Source organism: Mytilus californianus, unplaced genomic scaffold, assembly GCF_021869535.1.
Source record: "Mytilus californianus isolate M0D057914Y unplaced genomic scaffold, xbMytCali1.0.p SCAF_8, whole genome shotgun sequence".
NCBI lineage: Eukaryota > Metazoa > Mollusca > Bivalvia > Mytilida > Mytilidae > Mytilus > Mytilus californianus.
The window spans coordinates 47,672,142-47,697,351 of NW_026262734.1; the positions used below are offsets into that span (position 1 = coordinate 47,672,142).

A 25,210-nucleotide genomic window follows, 5' to 3' on the forward strand; every position below is an offset into this window, starting at 1 on the left:
TCAGTCAAAAGCAGTCACCATAAATAAAATGATTTATGTTTGCATTCATTTGCATTGTCGCAAAGCTCGCAAAATTCGCCTGGCGAAATTTACAAAAAAGACGTTTCTTTGTATAATGCTTTGTTTTATTTTGATGTTACCAAAGTCTGATGTATTCTGTTGATAGATGTTACGGCTTGGAACATGTGTGTCTGTACTAGTTCATGTTAGTAAAACATTTATCAAAGTTTTCGGATATACGAATTAATTGAGAGAACACACAAAATCACTAATTCCCTGTATTTATTAAAACATGATATTGTCAGTATTGTATAAAATAAAACATATTAATAATTCAGTACGGAGAGCACAAATTAATATTGAATATACAGGACTGCAACAGGACAACTGTTAAAATTTACAATGTAAGTAAAAAATAAACTACAGAGGGTATCAATAAAATAAAACAATAACTAGAAAAACGGACATGTCAGGAAACGCCCCATTTGCCCTTTTTTGTTTGAAGCATATATACAAATAATGAACTCGCACGCAAACAAAACGATACTTTATTTGGGCGGCATTTTTGGTAAATTTTGACAAAAGGAAATAATCCATGGTGTGTTAAGTAAATATCAAGATTCTTTGAAATCAGGACTGATAATTGATTTATATGTAATTTGGTAGCCTTAAAACAAATGATGACATACAGATAATCCTTAAAAAAAGAAGTCATTTTGGAATATGATATCATAACTTACTATTTCTACATCAATTTCAATTTAAAGCCTAGCACAGAGACTTATTTCTCAAAGAAGTGAATTAAGTAAAATAAAATGAGTTTGATGGAGCATACAAAACATGTAGTACTACTTAAATATCAGTTTTCTATATATTTACAATAACAGTACAGACCGAGCTGTTTCAAAATTTTCAACATTTGCCAAATGTTCATAAAAAAATCTATTTTAGTGGAGAATCAATTTGGAGAAGAATATTTTACCTACATACCTTTGGAATCCTACATGTAGCACGCCAGCTGGTACTATAAGTATGTAATGTTTTAACAAAAAATAAGATACATTGAACAAGCCAATGTTTGCCAAAAAAATATTTGCCATCTACATATTATGCACAACAATTGTCAAAATTTCATCAGGGTCCTACCTTTTTTATTTGAGTTTTTGCGTTTGCAGAAATTATTAACAAACACACAGACATACGGACGAATAATGTGGAAAGTATAAGGCTCCCGGAATGTCGATGTGGGGCACTGATAATAATGCTAATACTATGAATTGAAAACTTAAATGAAAGAATAAATAAATACATAAAATGAACAGGATAGAATTATAATTATAAATGACATTCTACCTTAAACCGATATATTCTAAAATATCAAAAGTGAAATATTTACAATAGTTATTTACAGTGTTAATTTCAAACCGAGGTCTGACATTACAGAACTCCTTCATGAGACCTGCATTTAACTGGTAAAAAATTCTCTACGGCAATACTTATATCTGCACGTGGGGTATATGAATGACAGAGGCCAACGGTTTCCAAGAACAAAAGGTTCAGATGGGTCAAGTTATGGAAGGTCTTCATCATATGTCCAATATCGGGGTCTGGCATAACCGTCCCCCTAGCCATCCTAAATTTAACTCGTAAACCATGCTTTTCTTTTACTTATATTTTTATTTCAGGTTCTTTTATGTATTTTAATTGTAAGCCAACTGATTGATATTGAAAAAGGTAAATTAGATTTTAAAACAAGTCAACCATGCCACATGCTCAGGTGATTGTCCCAAGTCAGGAATTTCGTCAATAGGTTTTGTTCGGTACATGTTGATGCTCGTCTATTTGTGTTTGGGTTGATTTGTTGATGGGTTGCTGTCTCATTGATATATGTCATCACTGACCCAACTTCTTCGTTTGTTCACAAGACTGAAACATGATGTGGTAGGTCAGTAATTCAGAAGTTTTATATAATTTAAGAAAAAAAAAAAGAAAAAAATGCCTCAGAACCTTTATACAATATAGTTCATTAAAGGTTATCTTAATTCCTTTAGAATTACAAATGTTACATTTTCAAACGCAACTGACAGATTTCAAGTTTTTCAAATGAAACGGAAAACTTGATGTTCACATACATATTGTCGTCAGTTCTTGTCTGTCAGTATTTTTTTCCGCGAATTGTTTTGTTAAAAACAAGGCCGTTAGTTCCCTCAATTCAATTGTTTCAAAATTTTCATGTTAGGACCTTTTATAGCCGACTTTACGGTATGGGTTTTTCTCATTATTGAAGACCGTACGGTTGCCTATAATTGCTTACATCCACTTCATTTGCACTTTGATGGATAGTTGTCTCGTAATTTTTATGTAAAACTTAATATAATTATAATATCTGTTTTACTTTTATACATTGCACTGGTAATGCACTAATTGCAATGAAAAGTATATATATTTTTTCGTTTGACTTAAGGGATTTTCCCTACGTTAAATATAGTTATATATATTCAAAACTGGCTAGAGCAGTTGTAAAACGGGTTATAGTTGTTTTGGATCTAGATATATTGGTTATATTTAGATATATTGGTTATATATGCACGTGGAATCCTTTTGCGATTTAAAGGATCGGGTTTCGTTATATTATTAAAAAAAAAAAATAGTTGAACTATCATTTCATCGAAGATGCTCACAGTTACTACAAAGTACAGTTTACAGTTTATTGTCATATTTATGAATATGGATCATATAGAGTTTAAGTTCATTTACACATATTGAGTGTTGAACATATTGTTGTATGCAAATGTCAAATTGTTATCAAATTATATTAGATTATTACGTTTTTAAACATTGTTTGCAAGAGAAAAGAAAACGTTTCTGCGAGCAACCAAACCTATATTAGAATTTTGTCTTATTTATACGAAGAAATTTAGAAAAATTCGGACGAGCAGGCGAAGAAGAATTTAATAAGCTCTTAATTTGCAATTACGGAATTACGAGTCCTCAATCGAGGGCATCATTAAGAGATAAGGTTTACAGTGTAAAACTGAAGAAAAAATAAATAGTAATACGTATATCATTTGGTAACTCGTTACATACTGATAGCACATACCGATTTCGTTTATTAAAAGTTAAAAAAAAAGAGTTATTTGTATTGATGACTTAGATGTGGATTTAACATGCAATACCATACGAATAAACGAAATATGAAAATAAATAGGTTTAAAGATGGTTATACTTATAGAACTTTGCTGTTCGAAAAAGATTCTAAGTACTGGTGTCAATGTTTTAAAAGAAAAAAGAAATCATAAAGAAATCTACATGTCAATAACATTAAGTCAAATTGTTATTTTTTGACAAAATTATGAATTGTTCTTGAAATGGTTTTGTGGTGGTAGCTGTTTCTCGAAATTGCTAATTGATGCTTCTCCGCCGTCTTCAAAATAAACATCAAGATCGCTTATTGTATTTTCTCTAAATGTTTTGGTCCTATTGGACAACATATCATTGTCCTTTTTTTCCCCACTTTCATGTTGGCAGCCAGAGTAAACACCAACTTTTATCCTGTACAAATAATAAATACGAACGGTCAGTTATGTAAATATCAAAAATCAACGTACATAACTGGCTTTTTAACATTATAACAGAATTATAAATTTCAAAAATAAAATCATCGTTGCTTCACAATATTATAAACCCATACTATTTGTGTCAGTTAACTAGAGGCTTTAAATAGCCTGTGTCGCTCACCTAGGTCTATGTGAATCTTCAACAATGGATACACTCCATATTTGTGGACTAGAATAGAATTCATGACAAAAATCTCTTCTTTGTTGACCTAGTCTTGCTGATCATTTTATCTTTATATCTAAGTTTCTATCTATCTAATATAGTGTTTCAGATAGTAGGCAAAAACGCAAAAAAATTGGTCAGAACCATCATTAATTGGCAATAACTCCAATAAGTGTCGTCAGACGATTTCAACTATTCGACTTTTTTGTACACCTTGTCTTGCTGATCAATTTTGCTAATTTAAGTTTCTATCTATCTATTAAACTTTTTCAGATAAAAGGCAAAAACGCAATAAAAATTGTAAAAATGGTCATTAAAGGGCAATCACTCCAATAAGGAGTCATCAGACGATTTCAACGATATTACTGACTGTAAACCAGTTAATTTTATATCAACATGCCAGCCAAAAAATACGTCAAAATCCGGCAATGGCGGTAAGGTGTTTACAGAAATATGTGTGTTTATTAAGGACAAATGCAATGACATTAAAGAAGATAACGTGACAGTAAACGATACTATGAGTGCAATAAATGAACGTTTTAATAAGGAAAGTGACTAACTACAAGATACGGAGAAAATCGCGCTGAATGTGATGACATTATTGATGCCAATTTTTGGATGCCTTGGTCATGTTGGTTACAGCCCGAAGGGATGAAACGATTATGGTACATGATACTAAGACCAACCGGTTACAAGCAGGTGTACGTAAAATAGAATATGCAAACAATGCATTAGAACAATACTCTAGAAGGGAGAATATAAGGGTGACTGGTGTACCGGAAGTGCAAGATGGCGACGAAAATTTTGTTGACATTATGAAGAACCTAGCAAATGCCATGAAGATTGAGGTTGATGAGGGGTGCGTGAATGATGCCCATCGTTTGGGTAAGAAAAATCCTGGTTGAAACCGGTAGATGATTTTACGTTTCACAAATCGTACAATCAGAAATAGATTCTTGGCAGGACGAAAAGAGCTGAAAAAATCTGAACATTACAAGGATGTTTATATTAGCGAAGATTTAACCGTTACGTTATAAACTTTTCCAGACGGTACGCAAGTCCGAAGATGTGAAAAATGCACACACGAGGGACGGCAAAATTCATTGTTATTTGAAAAATGAAACCAAAATTTACATAGATTCCCGAGACGACCTATTCAAATTGGGATATAATGAAGTGGATTACAAGCAGTTATGCCTTGCAGAGCTATAGGCAAAATCGGGAAGGAAATGTTCTAGTGCCAGTAGTGGTGTCTGTGATAGCATACCGTGTGTTTTTCAGGAAAAGTCATTGGTCAATATTAATAAAGATGTTGAAAATGTTTTGCAATTTTATAAAATTAAAGTTTTAGCGTTAAATGTGTGGTCTAGTCTCTAAATTGAGAAATCCTGATTTTATAGAATATATATCTATTTACGACATAATTTGTCTAACAGAAACAAAGCCTGATCAGTATGATGATGTTAATGTCGATGGTTTTCTGTTATTGCCCCCTGTTAATCGACAAAATTGCAAAGCTAAATCCGGTGGTATATGTGTCTTTGTAAGGGAAAATTTGTATGAATTTATTAATGTTGGTGACCCTTATACTTGTTCTAGTCATTGTGTTTTGAGGTTTGCAGTTGATGATAAACTATTGTTTAATAAAACACTGTTTAGGGTTGTGTATATTCCTCCTGAGAATGGTTTATACAGTGATGTTGATATGTTTAGTGAAATTGAAAATGTTATTGCTGATACAGAGCTACAAATCTGCTTGCTTGGTGATTTTAATGCACATATTAGTGATGTTAATGAATATGTTGTTATTGATAATAATAAACTTTGCAATGTTCCTAATGTTGATCAAGCTTTTCTCAATAATTTGCATATATTAGAAGAATGTGGAATTTCAGTTGTAAGAGATTCACAAGATAAATGTAAAGTTGACAAATATGGCAAAAGACTATTAGAATGGTGTAGAAGTTTAGAACTTTTCTTTGCAAATGGTAGAGTGGGAAACGATAGAGGTATTGGTCATTCAACATGTAATAATTCAGTCATTGATTATGCAATTGTATCACCAACTTTATTTAGAGCAGTAACTGATTTTAATGTTTTACCATTTGACCCAATACTTAGTGATGTTCATAATCCTATTTGTTTACAATTGAGTTCAAATATAGCAAGTGTTAATAACTTAAATGTTTCAGTTGAATTAGACATTACAAATGACTCTGATATTGTAATCGCCTATGAAGGTGAATCTATTGTAAAACCAAGATGGGCCAGCGATCGAGCTCCAGTTTTCACGGAAAAATTAGACGATAACAGCATAGATGAACTCTGGAATGGACTAGAGGATATTGATCCTCAAAACACAAATATTGTAATTATTAATAAGGCTGTAGATGATTGTTATAATATTATTAAGAATGCTGCTGAGCATGCAGATATGCTTGTGAAAATTAATAATAGCAATGCACAGAAAAATGTAAAACGTCAGAATTTACGCTGTAAACGGTATTTTAATAGTGATTGTTATGTGAAACGTAAAGAATATCGCAAGTCAAAGAAGTATTTTTAAAGAGTTCGTTCAACAATTAATTATAAAGATATGGTATGTAAAAGCAGAGTATAAAAAGACTTTGAAAATGCAATTTGATGAGTATCAGAAGGCATTTGTTAGCAAACTACGTGGTCTGCGTACCACTAATCCCAAGTTATTTTGACCATTATTGAATAAAGGTTGTGATAAAGGTAAAAATACTACACAGAAGGTTGCTCTTGATGTATTTTTTAACCATTTTAAAAATCTGAATACTGTTGAAAATGATGTTGAGGTTATTTTGCCCGAAAATGTTAGTGAGTATAATACTGTTATTAATCAGACAATTTGTGAACAGGAAATTGCTAATGCAATTAAATCATTGAAAAATAACAAAGCTTGTAGTGATGATATGATACTTAATGAATTTTTTGAAACATGTTGCTAGTAAACCAATGCCTGTCTTTGTTAAAATATTTAATATTGTATTTGATAGTGGTATTATTCCAGACTCTTGGACAAAGGGTTTCATCTGCCCTTTTTATAAAAAGAAAGGTGATCCTGCAAATGTTGACAATTATCGAGGAACAACGATATTGAGTTGTAATGGCAAATTATTTACCTGCATTTTAAATAACAGGTTGTTTAGTTATTTGGAAAGTTTAGGCTTGCTATCTGAAGAACAAGCAGGTTTTAGAAAACGATATGGCACTGTTGACCATATTTTTAATTTAAAATGTCTGATTGATCTGTATTTATTTAGAAGAAAAAAATTGTACTGTGCCTTTGTAAATTATCGCAAAGCTTTTGATTCAGTGAACAGAGTCTTGTTATGGTAGAAGCTATTGCGCAATGGTATAGATGGCAAATTGTTGATTGTGGTACAAAATTTGTATAAAAATGCAAAGTCATGTGTGAGAGATGGTTCTAATTGTTCAGATTTTTTTGCATCAAACATTGGTGTAAGGCAGGGTGAAAACCTGTCGCATCTCTTATTTTCTATTTTCTCAATGATCTCACTGAGTTTATGTCTCATGCTTATAGTGGTTTAAGTGATGTTTGTAACATGTCAAATCTGTTTTTTGATAACGATGATATTGAAGTTTATTTCAAATTGTATTTGTTATTATATGCTTATGACACTGTAATTTTTGCTGAATCTGCTGCTGAATTGCAGTCTGCCTTGAATGCAATGTATTTATACTGTGAAACATGGAAACTTAAAGTTAATACAGCCAAAACGAATACTGTTATATTTTCTAAGAGTAGACAGGCTGAAAATGCTCATTTTATGTACAATAATGAACGTTTATCTGTTATCGATGAATTCCAATATCTTGGCATAATATTTTCTAGAAAGGGTACTTTTCATAGTAACAAGTCTAGACTGGTACAACAACCTAGAAAATCTATGTTTATTGTATTGCGTAAAGCAAGAAAAATGTGCTTACCAATAGACATTTTACTACAATTTTTTGATGCTATGGTTGCACCTATTTTGTTATATGGTGCTGAGGTTTGGGGGTATAAAAACAATGATATTGTTGAATCTCTGCATTTAGAATTTTGTAAATATATTATGAAAGTTAAAAAATGTACACCTAATTGCATTGTATATGGTGAACTTGGTAGAGTACCTATGTCTGGTCGAATTAAAGTAAGAATGATTGGTTTTTGGGGACGTATTGTTACGGGTAAAAAAATTTCATATACACTGTACGAAATGTTGTATAGACTCGACTGTGGTGATGTTTATCATTCTAAATGGTTAAATTATGTAAAAGATATTTTAATTGAATATGGTAATGCTGATGCTTGGAATTATCGATTTGTTGGAAAGTATTGTAATTTATCTAAAAATGTTAAACAGTATTATCATGATTTATTTGTAAATGATTGGAAGACTAAAATATTCAATTCATCTAAATGTTTAAATTACAGAATGTATAAGGCTGAATTTGGCATGGAAAATTATTTAACTGGATTACTTTTTGATTTAAGACACAACTTATGTTAATTTAGATGTGGTAGTCATAGATTACACATTGAATGTGGTACATGTTTTAGTATAGATAGGTCAGAAAGAGTTTGTGATTTATGTAATAAAGAAGAATTGGGTAATGACTTTCACTATATATTTGACTGCAATTTTTTGATGTTGAGAACCAAAATTTTTTACCTGCAGAGATAAGTTATAATTGTTGATAGTTTCTATGAACTAATGAATAGTAATGATAAAATTCACTCTTGTTGGATTGTCTAAATTCTGTAAAATTGTAATGTCAATATTTAGGTGGTATTTACCTTCCTGGATAATTCTGTACATTTGTATATATGTTTAATTTTGTTCATGCATTATATTTGTTATATTTTATTGTTTGTACTATCATGCCTCATGTGAGGCCATTAGTGAAATAAAAAGTTTCAAGTTTCAAAAGTTTCAAGTTTCATATTGACTTATTTGTAGAACTTATCTTGCTGATCATTTTTGCTATATAAAGTTTCTCTCTATCTATTATCATTTTCAAGATAATAGGCAAAATTTTATAAAGTTGGTAAAATTCGTCATTTAAGGGCAATAACTCCTGTAAAAAGTCATGTGACAGCTTTGAAGTAAGTAGACAATAGTTAGATCTCATCATTCCAAACATTTTTGCCCTGTAAGATTTTCTCTATTTATAGTGGTTTTCAAGATAATAGATAAAATTTGCATTTTACCCCAATGTACTATATTTAGCCATGTCGGCCATCTTAGTTGGCTGGCAGGGTCATCGGACACATTTTTTTAAACTAGCCACCCTTATGATGATTGTTGCCAAGTTTGGTTGGTTAAATTTGGATCAGTAGTTACAGAGAAGAAGATTTTTGTAAAAGTTGACGATGGACGACGAAACTGCAAAATTTCCTTAAAATTACCAATCCAACAACGGGTTGTCTAATTCGTCTGAAAATTTTAAGCCAGATAGATCTTGACCTGATGAACATTTTTACTTGTGTTAGATTTGCTGTAAATGCTTTTGTTTCAGAGATATAAGCTAAAAACTGCATTTTACCCCTATGTAAGTTTGGTTTAACTTGGTCCAGTAGTTTCAGAGGAGAAGATTTTTGTAAAAGATTACAAAAGTTTACGAAAAATTGTGAAACAATGACTTTAAAGGCCAATAACTTCTTAAGGGGTCAATTGACAATTTTGGTCATTTGACTTATTTGTAGATCTTACTTTGCTGAACATTTTTGCAGTTTACAGTTTATCTCTATCTATTATAATATTCAAGATAATAACCAAAAACTGCAAAATTTCCTTAAAATTACCAATTTAGGGGCGAATCACAACAATGGGATGTCTGATTTGTCTGACAATTTCAGGGCAGATAGATCTTGACCTGATGAACAATTTTACCCCAGATTTGCTCTAAATGCTTTGGTTTTAGAGATATAAGCCAAAATCTACATTTTACCCCTATGTTCTATGTTTAGCCATGGCGGCCATCTTGTTTGATGGGCGGGATCTTCGGATATATTTTTTAAACTAGATTTCCTAAGGATGATTTAGGCCAAGTTTGGTTCAATTTGGCCCAGTAGTTTCAGAGGAGAAGATTTTTGTGAAAGTTAACGGACGACGACGGACGACAGACACCAAGTGATGAGAAAAGCTCACTTGACCCTTTTGGTCAGGTGAGCTAAAAAAGGGGACATCATGCCAAATAATGATGAATAATAGGGAAAATAATAACATACAATAAAAATAAATCGACAGTTTTTTATGACATCAACAATAATAATCAGAAGAGGCTTTGAGCTAGCTTTTAAAGAACTCTTGTATCGGTACTTTGTATATTTTGTCTTTAGCTATATGAAGGTTAGTTGGTTCTTTGTGCTTCGGATCGTTCTCATTATGCAAGTCATTTCCAACTAGTTTCTTACACTTTTTTTTCTGATTTTGTACTAGTGTTACACCTTTGTCCCTGGACACACGAGAGGGTTAAGCGCTCACAAACATGTTAAACCACACCACATCCTTAATTTGCTTGTCCCAAGTCAGAAGCCTGTTAGTCAGTGGTTGTATTTGGTTGCCGTCTGTTACATCTGTTTGTCGTTTAATATTTTGACATAAATCATAATCAGGTTATTTTTTATTGTTTCACATTTATTAAAGATGGGGGTTGGTGAGAAGTTAGAATAACAGACTATACGATGAAGGGTTTTGCTCACTGTTGTAAGGGGTAGGATGATCTAACATTACTTATATCTCCGCTATGTGGTCTCAATAGCAATCATACCACATCTCCTTACTTGTTAATTGAATAAAGCGTAGTTAAAAACTACCATAAAAACGTACGAACTGTCAGTGCAAAGGTCAAATTGTAAGTCAGAAAAATATCTAAAAGCATACTTACTTTTCATCACTGTTTTTGTGCTTCAAGTAGAATAGTAAAGCTAACAAACAAACAAGCACACCAATGACACCAAAAGATGAAGCCAGTGCTATAATGGTCTTGTTACTATCTTAAAAGATAAAATGTAAAAATAAAATTTATTGATATTATTTAGAATCAATAATCAGTACAGTTGTTTAGTTATATCTTTTAAAAATGTGTTTATACCTTTCGGTATTTATGGAAGTTTTTCCATAGACCCTGGTAAATTCATTTAGTGCATTATTTTGGGGAATAAACAGCTCATATGTTGCAAACACATCTATATATTGCTAAATTCTTAATGCTGATCGCTTGATTTCATGTTTTGTATGCTCGTCGTTTGGTTGCTGTCTCATTACATTTTACATGCATTACTTTTTAAAATTTGTTTGTTACCTTCGTTTTTTCCTTGACTCTCATTTGAAGATTCACAGACTTCCTGCAATACAATTTTTCATATACAATGCATTATTCATATCAAATGTTTATAATGTATCACACTCAGTTTTAAAATCCTTCGTTGGACCCATTTCACCAAATGCAATTTCATTTATATGCATATATAAGCTGCTCTTGTCAAATCAAAATTACATCGATATGTATACATCAAAATACTAATTAACATGACAGAATGTGCCCCGAATGATACACTCGTTTTATTGCATGCCTTTTGTATATACTTAAGACTATATAATCTGGTAACGGTAATTAATTGTCATATCAAAATCAGAATCAAGATTTATGAACTAAAACATGATTTTGTTTTAGAAAATTACTGAAGTAGTGTCAAAAGTGAAAGGACATTTAAAACAGGAATACATCTAACACACCATAAAAAAGCACACACTAACGTTTATTAAAAAAGAAAACGATGAGTCCGATTGAGTTGAGAATTTTTGTATAATGTTTTCATTATTTGTTTAATATTTATTTTTGAGTTATATGTGACTGTCTATATATTTTCCTTTAAAATGCGACATTTTCTTTGTTTAAATATGAGAAGCAAATATTTACCAATGAAACACAAGTCATCGATCTATTACATGAAAAACATCCGTCGTCATAAATAAGGATTGTAACTTTATTGCCAAAATTGGTTCCGTCGTTTGACAGTGTGATTTCATACCCTTCTGCCATCTTAGGTCCCGAGGCTGAACGAGTTTTTCTTGATACGTCAAGGTCGACGGTAACCATAAACATATTTCTGTACTGAGCCTTGTTAATTTCCCAATTTGATGAGTACAATTTAGAATTATCAACTACCTACAATTGATTATAAAACATTTATTATAACCACATAATTATATAAAACACATCAAAGAAACAAAGTTTATAGTTTAATAAGCCAGATGTGCATTTCGCCTTCATAAGAATCATAAGAAGCGCTCGAAGCAAAACGGTTGGTAGCCTAAATAAAAAACAAGTAAATGCAGTATGACTTAAGAAGAACGAATGAATTTGGATGAAAATGAATCAAATTTCCCTTGAATACTACTTAATTGCCAAAGTATGAAAGGGTCAACGCTTTCATTGATTTTCGTCAACTCAGTATTTACTGCATGGAAAGGTTTAAAGTGATGCAATTCAGAGCAATTTGTTTTTCGATTGTCTTTTTCAAATTGATAATTTATATCATATACATTGACATTAATGATTATGGCCTCAACTTTGTTTTATCTGAAAATGATATTTGCCATTATATAAATATAGCTAAATAGGTTATTTGTTTATGATTATACCATCTATTAATGGCAATCAACAAAGTGAATTGACATCAAAATGGAAAAGTTTTACTTAACCAAAACTGCATAAGAAAGGAAAGCATCGGCAATAATAAAAAAGAAAAAAGAAGTAAAATAAAGTGGACCTACAAGCATACATGACAAACATCCGTTCAATACGAGAACTTCGAATTCTAGCAAATGAACAATTACTCATTTGCATCATGTTCATATTCTTATTTTGGAAAGATATAGTATGATTGCAAATGAAACAGCTCAACAGAAACAACTGACGTTGAAGTAAGCAAAGATAAGTCACCGTACGGCCTTCCTTCAACAATGTGCAAAACCCATACAACATAGCAAGCTATAAAAATCGCCGTAATGACAAATGTCACACGTGAAAAGTAACAGCCTGATTTATGTACAAAACAATAAACTAAAAACAATTACGATATACAGCAACAAACAACAACAACTGAATTACAGGCTCATGACTTGAGACATGCACATTTGATTGAATATCCTATCAATTATGATTAATAATTCTACATTCGAATTATCGCTCAGCCAAAGAGAATGCATTAAAAAGTATCTGGCGACGTCATAACTTATTAATCGATTTTCCACTACTGAAGGACTGAGAGCTATTTGAAAATTTTTGAATATAAAAAACAGAAAGGGTCTAAAATAGAATAAATAATTCAAGAATTTATAGAAAGGATTCTATATAAATATAAATCACGAAGTACCTTAAAATATCGGATCTTATACCAAATTTCCATTGACAAAAAATCACCATAGATATTAGTTTTTCTGCATGTACGTGTTGTTGTAGTACATAAACCTTCAGCTGGCAGACTTATGTTAACAGGTGGCGTTGAAGTTTCTTTGGAACAGTCATCATCAATATATCCATTTGAACACTCACACTGACCTACAATGAATATAAACTTAACATAAATTTTATCAACAAGATATACAAAAGGGGGATATGATTAAACAGTTTAAAATGTCTGATTTTGAGATCTTGACAAATGCCATTAGTATTAGTGTATTTGAAGATGAAAAACAATAGAACAACAGATTATTTCATAGTATCATCGTACGAAAGGCTACTGTTCATGTTAAATTTAACAAAACTCCATTTTTGTCAATAATGTCATTTTTTTTTTATATTCATGCCTTAAATAATAATTCTAGTCAGTGATATTATAACTAATACAACACCGCTTTTGGAAAATTGGAACAAAGTAATATATGCACCTTACATCCTTATACAAAATGGCTTCATGCACTGCTATTGCCAACCAATATTTTCCTGTGTGCTCAGTTTTGTTCTTCCTTTGATCTGTTGATTGTCTTTTACTTCATTTTCCCTTTTGATCATGGTATTTTCTTCCCTGCGACTTATAATTTCTATGATCCATTGGAAAATGTTTGGGATATTTTATCCCTTTTCATTGTATAATTTTTAGAAGGAGAACGACACATTAGTTGTGCAACATTTAAAGATTCGCAGACGACTTGCAGAGATTTTTTACAAACATACCTGAAATACAGATGCCGTTATTGCTACAGTTGTTTCTACACAAGTTGCTTGTTATTTGTTCAAGAATTGTCTGTGAGCCATCAGTTGTGTTCAGAATAAAAAGTGATTCATTTCTGGAGATTTCCGTCATGATATTCGTTGCCATGGCATTGATAGTATCCATTAAAAATGACTTATCCCCAGTTACCTATAATTTATTGTTATAACTTGTCATACGAGTGAAGGTTTGGTACCATTAAAACGTTTAAACCCGCTGCAATTGTTTGCACCTGTCCTAAGTCAGGAATCTGATGTTCAGTAGTTGTCGTTTGTTGATGTGGTTCATAAGTGTTTCTCGTTTCTCGTTTTTTTATATAGATTAGACCGTTGGTTTTGCCGTTTGAATGGTTTTACACTAGTAATTTTTTTGGGGCCCTTTATAGCTTGCTGTTCGGTGTGAGCCAAGGCTTCGTGTTGAAGACCGTATTTGGACCTATAATGGTTTACTTTTATAAATTTTGACTTGGATGGAGAGTTGTCTCATTGGCACTCATACCACATTTTCTTATATCTATGTAATTGCGAATCATAGACTAACTATATAATAAAATTTTCTATTGAGGTTTTGTTACCATTTCAGCTAAGAATATATAATGTTGCGAAACATTCATTATCCAAAATATTCAACAATAGTCACTCTGACATAACAATTACATCATAAAAGATTTAAAATATTAATCATAATAATAATAATACTAAGAACTAAAAACATAATTAAGCATCTCGTTTAAATATATTGAAATTTTCTCATAATCATGTGTCCATAAAAAAGGCGGACGATACCAAGGGACAATGTAAGATTAGAGTCCAAGAAAAAATCACAAAAAAGAAAAACCATGAAAAGAAAATAAGTTAAAAAAAAAACACTTCATAGAAAAGTTAAAACTGGTCAACAAGAACCCTGCCAACAGTCGGAGGTAATAAAAGGTGCTGCGTTCTGTATACATTAAGGACACAGATAACACGAATAAAATAGTTTTTTTTTGTAATAGTGTTGCGAAACATTCATTATCCAAAACGTAAAGCTACCCGCATTGACAAGAAACAAGAGAGAGAGAGAGAGTAATTATCAAACCGGATACGGAATAACCCTTTCAAATTCCGGAATGATACAGATACCAGACTAAACAACATCCGAAAGGGCAAAAAGTTCATGTTCCACATGTTGCGCCCGTCATGTTGCTCATGCTCAGTATAGATTCGAGGTTACATTTTTGTCTCACGCTAGTGGCACAATCTAGAAAAAGTGGACTGCTGTGGCGACAATTAAAATATAGCTGTGGCTTATGTTATACAGACATTCGTAAATGATAGAAGAACTCGTGATGGCGTTCGTTAAACATCCGAAGGGAAAACCTAAGAAATTACTGTATACAAACATTTTTCATGTATATTCCAGCAATAAAGCTTAATACTTTTTTTTCCTTTATTCTGAGTATTAAACCAACAAGACACGTTCAATAATAATTCGATGAAAATATTAAATACTGTGGATTCATTATTATTCGTTGGATACCAATTTTCGTGGATTTAGTGGTTATGGGTTAACCACGAAATTAAATGTTCAACGAATGGCAAATTCACTATAGGCTTGTATGCAGGCATTGTCGAAAAACCACGAAATTAAATATCTTCGAACATGTAAGTTTTCCTTAATCCACGAAAATTGGTACCCACGAAAATAAATGAATCCACAGTACATTTTCGTTATTTTCATTTTCACCAAAACACATTATTCGAGCCAGATTGTTGTGTATTTCTGATAATTGTGCTGTTTGGTAGATGGACTGTCAAATGTATATAACATGTTTGTTGGGTTAAATTGCCACAAATATTAATGTGAGGTTAAAATCCGGATTCACCTGATTTCTGCATGCAGCTTTATAGTGTATGTGGTCTATGGGATCTTTCCAGTACGTTGATTTATAGTAATTATTTCACAAGACCTACCTCAATATCTGATACGCATGACTGTATAAAATTTTCCACATCTACCTCAACAAAATTGCTGTAAACATCAGACGGAATAGCTGTAGTCAAAGCTTCTTGGCATGTTTGGTAAGCTATATCCGCAGTCCATCCGTTTCTAAAGGTTTGAGTGATCTACAGAAAAGAATTTATTCCTTAAAGGTAATTTACTGCTGCTGCTCAAGTATACAGTCCTCACCAACAATATTTAACAGTCGTTGTTCCGTGTTTAAAATTTCAAACTTCACCCTACCCAATTACACCATAAAACATTCCTAAATTATTTATACAAACTGTTGCGCCCATACTGAAATTTATTTAAAACAGAGATAACAGAAAAATGAAGTATATAATCTGAATTAAAAAAGGTGTTTTAAACCTAAATACTATCATGAATAACATCTTACACCATTATCTGTTTTACCTTACCACATTTCTCAGTGCAAAACAAATTCAAAAGATAGATACCAGGGGGACAGTAGAAATTATCTAGTCGACAAGGTACTGTCAACGTCATTGTAAAAAAAAAAAAAGAAAACAGACATCAAAGAATAAACAAGTCCACAAATCCATACATAAAAATCTAAAAATTGAGCATCATGAACCGTACAAAAACCTTGAGGTTACATGTAACCCGCTACTGGTAATGTTACAATTCAGGGAGAAAGAACGGAATTGATTAAACGACGGCTGGGATATGTTCATGATAATCTGTGACACAGGCATTTCATTATGAGCATAACGGTCAACCAACACGTGAAGGCGTTCGTTTAACGTAGAAGGGTGACCTAAACTTTACCTGTTGAACCCGTGCAATATCCATAACACCCATTAAAAAATGAACGTTTTTGAAGGAGAAATTAATGCGTAAACAAAACATGAAGGAAGAAAACACAATAAGATATAAAGTTTTTCTCATTAAACACGGATTCAACTCTAGAGATTAGACCAACTGTTATTGTGTATGCCAATAATACTGTTAAAGATCTATTTTAAATTGGAACATGCCACTTACAAATGTGAGGTACTACTATATTGAACAAAAGAACTCGTTTGAAATGTATTTTGTTTTATAAAACATACACTGTATCATTATTATGTATATAAAATACTAATTGATTATCTAAGCAAAATGTCCGTTTGGAAACATTTATTATTAAGTCCAAATATTTGCATAATGTTTGAAATATTACCATAGTTCTTAAGTTTCAAAAATATTCAATTTACACATTTTCGTTTTTTGAAATAATGTCAGTTTTATAGAAATTGAATAAAATGAAATAGTCTGAACACCTTTATTCAGAAATATTAACTGAAATATCACTGTCATATCATAAAACATTTTGTGCCTTACATTTTGTACCTCAAATGGCCGTTGTTCGGATGTCAATATCTATCATAATCTTTCAAAATATTGTATTATTTGTCAGTTTTTGCAGTACCGCATTTGTATTTAAACAATTATGTAAGACCCGTGTAAACATATGAATAAAGATATCTGACAAACTTATATGTGATAAAATTATAAAGATTTTTATTTTAATTTCCGAATTAAAATGTATTATTTTTGTATACAGAGGTCAACAAGTAGTAACAACCCTTCTCCTTTATATATTTATTTCAAATTAAGTGTGTTCTTCGCGTCTTCTTTTATCATAATTTACGAGAATAAATTAATATTGTAGAGCCAGCTTTAGAATCGTAGCTCTGATGAATTCCTATGAGATTTCTGGTCCGTTTGAATATAAGCTAAAAATGGATAATTTTTTTGGGGATATTTACAACTTAAATACAAAAAAATAACATTATAACATTAAGGATCATTACCACATCTGTACTGTTGATGTCTTCATCATAAACAAGAGGATTAGACTCAGTAACATCATCACTGTCATCAGCATCAGCTGTGCTTCGACGAACTACACTAGAGTGATCTAGAGAACGCCGTTTACGTTTAGAGACGGTACAGGAAGTAGAATAGGAGTTTATCTGATTCCCAGTTTGTTGCGAACTGGAGCAAACTTTCGTGCTTTCTGTCAAGTTACATTGTACAATGTTGAAATCATCGAGTGATTCCGTACTAGTAGCCTGGTCCTCACATGTACAAAATGTTGTAGCGTTATTTGTGCTTGATGGATTGTTCGGAAGGTTAAGAGTTAAATCATCTTTGATAAAATCCGGTTCTTCAACAAACAACTGTTCATTCGTCATTGCTGATGTTATTCTATAAGTAATAAACATTGATACTTATAAAGTCTATATACATTTCTATGTAAGCAGATTAACTCCAAATTTAACATTTTAACATGCTCCCGTTACTACATTATGTTAAAAATGCTGTCCTCGGTTTGGATTAAATAAAATAAAAGACAACTTGTTGACCGATTTTTCTTCAAAATAGAATATCACCGATGGGAATATTGATTTCACGAGTATCTCAGTTTATCAAATTACTAAAACGATTTAAGACTAAACAGCCAAAAATCTTTAGACTAATTCTTCTTTACTGGAACACAATAGAAGGTACTGATTGATAAAATCTGCACTGATAAGACACAATGGTTTAATTATCGATGTTTTAATCTCATTAATCCATTACAAAGATAGAAATCAAGGTAAAACCCGCAACTGAAAGGGCTTCATGAACTCAAAAATGGTGCACTGACAGAGTGTGTCAGAGGATTTTTTGTGTCAAGAGAACACCCGTGATGATGAACTCAGTATAGTGTTAATATAAATGAGTGTAACGTATTTATTGTGATATACAAACGTCCTACAATGTGACAGAGGAATTGTACTATTGGGAAATGTGGAGTTGACAATTCGTAACTTATTCATCACGTTTGTCATCGATTTCATTTTGAAGTCATCAATTTTTGTCAACATCAAGAGAAGGAACAATATTAAGAGCAAACCTCCTAGTTTCAGTTGAATCTCTACATAACATGTGCACAAGGAAAATACAAGAACTTACTAAAACGATAGTTATTGAGTGACACCCATCAAAATTTTATAAAGTTTTTAAAAGCATTTCTCTAAATAAAAATCAAAAGTAAACGATATGTCACTTTTAAGACTTTGGATCAGATTCAGTAAAAGTTATATCGTTTAATGTGATTATTACTATATACCTGCCTTAATTTGAGGTATATGTTTTTTATTCATTTGTCCAAGTACTAGAATATAGAGATTTGCGTTTTCGTGTTCGTTCGTTTTCATTTAGCCGTTATGTGAAGCTTCCGTGTTTATTTATGATTTGCTTTACTCCTTTCGATCTTTACATTTTCGCACACGGAAGCATAAACATCAATGATGTTTCAATAAACACAATACTTTAAAGCTCCAATTAACCATCATATATTATTAATTCCCTTACTTATTCCTAATAGCATATGTTCACGCATTTAGTGTGTATATTTACACAGAAGTTGTTTGATAATTGAAATGAAAGATTGATCCATCTTGGTTTTTCGGTTTTCCTTTCATTTTTGAAGTATGTTACCTCCATGATTTGGCGAATTCCTGATCACTGCTAACTGGTCCGTTTTGACGATGAGTATAATCATCTGAAGGATCTTTTGTGACACTAGGAACACCACACAGTCCCTTTGCTTCATTTATGTCATAAATTGAAGGTTTTACTGTGACAGTACCGATAAATCTCGACCACCTCGATATTGAGATCTTGATTTCTGTTCCGATTGGTAAAGTAACCTAAATTACAAATAAATGACATGTATTTCATATCTTACAATGTCATATTACAGAAATAAAATAATTTATTAAAAGGGGAACAATAAAGATCTAATTAAAAGTTGAACTTCTCATCATTTGTATGTGCCTGTCCATAGTCAGAACCTTCGTCAGTACTTACCATATGGCATATACGAGTTTTAATGGCTGATATTTTTTTTTTATTAATTACTGTTATAACGATTTAGATCTGTATATTTTGCGAAGATACATATTACTTGTTAATTACTGTCATGACACTCTTTGGCTTTATTTGACTGTCAGCTGCTTTTGCTTTGATTATACCCAACATCTCCTTTTTTCATAAATGTAAGGTAGAAATAATACTTTAGGATGAAAAAAACCGTTTGACAACTCAATAGAATACTGAATATATGCAGAATACCACGACAGACGTTTCCCGTTGGGCCGGAACTGCGAACACAGTCGTAGCAGATGGATTCCTTCAGTGTTTGTGAAGGATTCATATGCTCCATTTTTGATTTTCTGTGCAATATTTGTTTTTCGTCTTTTCGTGTTTTTTCTTGTAGGCCTTTGGTGCTGTCTGATGATTATGTATAGTCCCTTTGGTATCTCATGTCTTTTTTTTTATTATATAAAAAAACGACTATTTCTATACAAAAGTACTGATAATCTACCTTGTACTCGTTTCGTGCTTGATTAAAGTCAATTAGTAGGTCGTTGTCATCGCAACTTATTAATTTGGTAATTGGTGTTGTTAATAATTCCTTTTTCGTCCTTGAAATAGATTTACAAGTCCTGATAACAAACAAGGAACTGCGACTTCGTATTGCTATCGCACAGTGACAAGCTGAACCTTGCCAACCATATCCGCAGTTGGTCAACAACGCATGGAGCTGTTAACAAAAAAGAATATAGGATGATACTTTGGATGCAACTGTCCGGAAACGTTTTTAAAAGAAGAGTCCATACAACATTATATTATTATTTCCGTAGTATGAAAACTTATGTCTTGCCGTTTTTACCTCCTGAACCAATTTGAAGCAATACTGTCATTAAATATGAATGGTCCATGGATAGAGTTATGTACCTGGCAAGCAACATATTGTTATATTTTCAGAAAGTTTGCATACTAATTTTTCTTGTTTGAATGACAGATCGCATGATGGAACCTTGTTCTTTGATAAATATCTTCTATGTTGGTCAATACAGCATTTTTCAGCGTTTTATTTTTATTTTCTGGATATATATTGCATTTCTTTTTCAACATACTTTCATTCTTAGTTGCGCAGCAATGAAAGTTGTTTGTTTTTCCAAGGAAATGTAAATTTAGTTTAAGATATTCAATACGAAAACGATTTCTGCGTTTTAATTTGTTTGTTTATGTCAATAGTTGATTGTTTACCTGTGGAATTTTTGGTGTTTGCTTTTGGTTAAAATATTGTGGGACGTCTTAAATATTGGTAAACTGTCTGTGATTTTGCAGTCCATTCACATTTGTTTCATTTTATCTTTATAGTAAAATCGCTTTTTCTTTTTTTCTAACACTATATATCGGAAAGGCATTAATTAATGAAAAAGAAACACACTTAATTATTTGATGAGGCTGATGCGATTTTCTGGATTTTATCCATCGTAAACACTTTAACATAACATGCCAGGTATTCATATACTTGTTGGGTGTTCCCTGCTTTTAATGGATAGGCATTCAAGTAACTTGATTGTTAGTTTTGTTGAAATTTGAGGGGAATATTGAGAATAACCCAGTTTAATTTATATTTATACATACTAAAAATTTTGGGAATATTTGCACCTCCGATTCCCAAAAGGAACGATTGATTTTCATAATTTTGATTTGGGATTGACCCATTAACATTGACAAGTCTTCAAACTTATAAGGCACAGCAATACCACACTGATACAAATGATGCATTCAACACACAGGTATGTATATGCCTCTCTTAGTATTTAACATTATTGAATTATTCATTTAGTTGATGTTTTAACCTAATAACTTGTAAGTTTCTATTCTCACCCAATAAGGTCCTTTGCCATTTCTATACATAACAAATTCACCAATGTCCATAAAGTGATAATATTTTCCATCAAAGGTCGTGATATGAGGATCATTTACAGATTGACAAAGCCTGTTTTTCAGTGACGCATCTTTATCTAAAACTTTAACCTGAAGTATAAACATGATTTTTGGTGTTCAGATTGTTCAGTCTTTGATAGTCTATTGTTTTTGTCATTGCGCTTTCAGCTTTTCTTTGACTTATTAGATTTGAATGTCTTCCGTTTGAACATCCATTCGCATATCACATGTATCACCAACTAACGGATAAGTGAGATACTTAATCTAGCAAAAGAATCTTATCCTGTCCAAGCTTCAGGTCATCTGTCGCATAGAGGTTGCTAGTTTTTTTGCCTTGGGTTGATTAATCAACATATTGTTACGAAATTTCACATTGCATAACTACTAATGGATCTCATCTTTTAAATTTACGCTAAAATTTATGATATATATTAAAATTAAGTGAATATAATAATTAAACAGATTGCAGAGCTGTGTTTCAATTTCTTGTGATTTTCATTTACATATTGTAACATGTATTGCAGTGAATCTATATTGTTGTTTTATTATTCATGAATTGAGAAATGGTAAACATTCTTTTAACAATTTTTACAAGCCCTAAAAAGATAAAACCAATACAGAATAAGTCACTTTTTTATTCTATATTTCTTCTTGAAACAAACCTTAATGTCCGGAATTTGTACATTTTGCCACATTTCATTAAATGCTGACACAGCAGAAGTGGAAAGCCGTATGTATGTTGATCGATATCCACTATTATACAGACCATCACTAAAACCATACACTTCCAGTTTCTTCTCTTCTTGCCAGTCAGTGGCTCCAAATTTGATGCCGCAAAATTGTGCTTTGAATATGATATCTTTTATGGCAATGTTATTAGAACACGATCCGACGTTTGGATTCTTTTTAGGTTGAAACACATAAAAACTCTGATCACAGCGAGCCATGAGGTTTTTATGCGAGGCAATGCAACCAACCGGAACTGTCGACTTGAATGAAATTGTAATGGATTCGCCTTCAATGACCGTATAGTCATATTTCTCCGGCTAAAAAAAATAAAATAACAGTAGACTGATACTACACATTGTATAATGAATTTTCAAATGGAATTTTAAATCAATAAAATACAGTATACTTAACAATTATATATTCTTAGCCAATGTACGTGTGTTTTACTCTGACACCGCTTTGGAATATAAAATCATCAGCTTTGAAAGACCTAACATTTGAATTGTCCAATACAATAAGTAAAACCAAGCTGAGGGTATCATACAACTTAATATGTTGACCATCATGATAACTTTCATACATATGCGCTAACTATAATTTGTAAATATTCTGATAGCCTAATTGTTTAACATGTTTAATATTCATATGCATATAAAAAGCATCTTTAAAAAGAAAAACAAAGCGTTTATAATGATAAATGGTTTAATGGTTACACTTGAAGGTCATATAAAAAAATTATTATAAAAAAGATAAGGCACTCAATAAATGTGTTTAGTTTGTGGGTTAAACAGATTGCACTGAAAATCTACTATATTTCGTATTGTTTCGTTGATAGCAACACTACAGCATTGCCACCTCATTTCATACTTTGTATTGCTTAAAAAATTGATATCGTGTATATCTTTCAAGAAGGGTTTTCTTTAAGTATTAAATAATTGTTTGTTCCTTTGTTATCTATATAAGATTGATAGATTTTGAATCAAATGCTGAGAGTGCACACTAGTAAAGCAATTTTGAAGTGGAACGGCCATTTTGATTTATGCTTCATGTACCTTCAAACGACTGGAATAAATCAATAAGTCATAATCAGTCTTTCAGTCAATTCAGGTTTTATCCACTGCAGTAAATACAGTACAGTTATGAAAGTTCTACAAATTACATCTATCTAAGATATATCCAGTCTATCTTTTGACTTTTGAGAAGTTGTTATTTACCTAAACATCGCATCAACATATTTAATTGTCTAAAATAGTTTCTGAATAGTAATATATTGACTATTAGCAAATATTTTAAATTATTTTACCTTCACTTTTTTTTTTTTTAATTTAGTAATATGTTTATACGATTAACTTACAACTATTCCTGCCTTGAAATTTGCACTGTACTGCAATGGACCAGGAACAGAATAAGCTAAATATCTTATTCTAATAGCACATTGAACCTACAATTTAAATATTATACAAATTGATCCATACACGTATGAACATGCCAGCTAATAATTGTTTTCAGTTTATTCACTAATTCCGCCATATACATGACTGTTTGCATTTCCTTTTCAAACTTTCAAATTCGAGAGCCATTCATAAATCTTATGTAGACGAAACATGCGTCTGGCGTATAATATTACGAGCCTGGTATCTTTAATGAAAATGCTCAGGGACGTTTCGACCATTCTGGAAGTGAACACGTTTGTTTTGATATGAAATACCATTGATGCTTTCATTTTCTGTTACAAAATGTTAAGTCATTCAAACCATTTAGCTTTTTGACAACAAGATATGCATTTCCTAGCGTTACTTGAAACCGAGGTTTAAACATGTCACGGGCAAATATAATTAAACACTGTTGTTATTGTCTAGATGAAATAGGTCTCTAATATAATTTTCGAAGTAAATCAAATGTTTCTAAAATATATTATTTCTTGCTTGATTGTAGATAATTTTATATTGGGTATTGTTTGCAAAATCTTTTTGCCACCTTTCTTTTATTATTACCTTATATGGATTGCAAGATTTTATCAATTGTTATATTATCATAAAAAGCTGTATCAAATATGTCAAAATAAAATTGACATGATGATTAAGATGAATCTGTATAAATATATGTGAACTTTAACAGATTGTATAGAGTACAAAAAACGCCTCGGACACATGAAATTTATAACGCCTTGTACTTCATTTTTTACAGCACTGGATCGATACCTCTGCTGGTGGTCAATCAGTCCCTGAGGGTATAATCAGCTCGGTAGTCAGTACTTCGGTACTGACATGATTTATAACAGTTCAAACAATTTTAAGGTCCTTGTTGGTCATAAAGCTCTTCAGCCTTGTAAGGTCTTATACATCCTTGGTTTTATATCATCGGTTTCGAGCGTTCCTGATTAAGGTAGATTTTGACAATTGATTCGGACGCATGACATTAAAAACGTATTGTTTTCATTTTTAACAAAACGTAGTCGATACTTCTGCTGTTAGATAATCAGTCTCCTAGTGTATAATCAGCTCCGCTGTCAGTACTTCCGTAATGACAAGATTTATAACAAACCGTTCTGAAACTGCCTGTTAATACATTTTGAAATTACAAAGAAGCTAGGATTTCAATTCCCTCAGGAAAGTTGGACTAAGATTGGTTTTGGCTACTTTTATGTCCTTTTTTGTCATATAGCTC

At 31.7% G+C, this 25,210-nt stretch overlaps 1 protein-coding gene across 1 annotated transcript in view; it reads right to left on the reverse strand.

Moving 5' to 3' along the window:
• Positions 1-264: 264 nt before the first annotated feature.
• The window catches only part of LOC127712588 (von Willebrand factor D and EGF domain-containing protein-like), a 104,534-nt gene continuing 79,588 nt past the window's right edge, over positions 265-25,210 (reverse strand). The window contains exons 2-13 of the mRNA XM_052219103.1: positions 22,477-22,860; positions 21,755-21,904; positions 20,397-20,615; positions 19,508-19,719; positions 17,833-18,229; positions 15,988-16,140; positions 13,999-14,185; positions 13,199-13,383; positions 11,740-11,988; positions 11,122-11,164; positions 10,705-10,813; positions 265-3,552 (exon numbers count right to left, since the gene is read on the reverse strand). Of these exons, the coding sequence (XP_052075063.1) occupies positions 3,351-3,552; positions 10,705-10,813; positions 11,122-11,164; positions 11,740-11,988; positions 13,199-13,383; positions 13,999-14,185; positions 15,988-16,140; positions 17,833-18,229; positions 19,508-19,719; positions 20,397-20,615; positions 21,755-21,904; positions 22,477-22,761 (2,391 nt within the window). The 5' untranslated portion in view covers positions 22,762-22,860 and the 3' untranslated portion in view covers positions 265-3,350. The remainder of the gene's footprint in view (positions 3,553-10,704; positions 10,814-11,121; positions 11,165-11,739; positions 11,989-13,198; positions 13,384-13,998; positions 14,186-15,987; positions 16,141-17,832; positions 18,230-19,507; positions 19,720-20,396; positions 20,616-21,754; positions 21,905-22,476; positions 22,861-25,210) is intronic.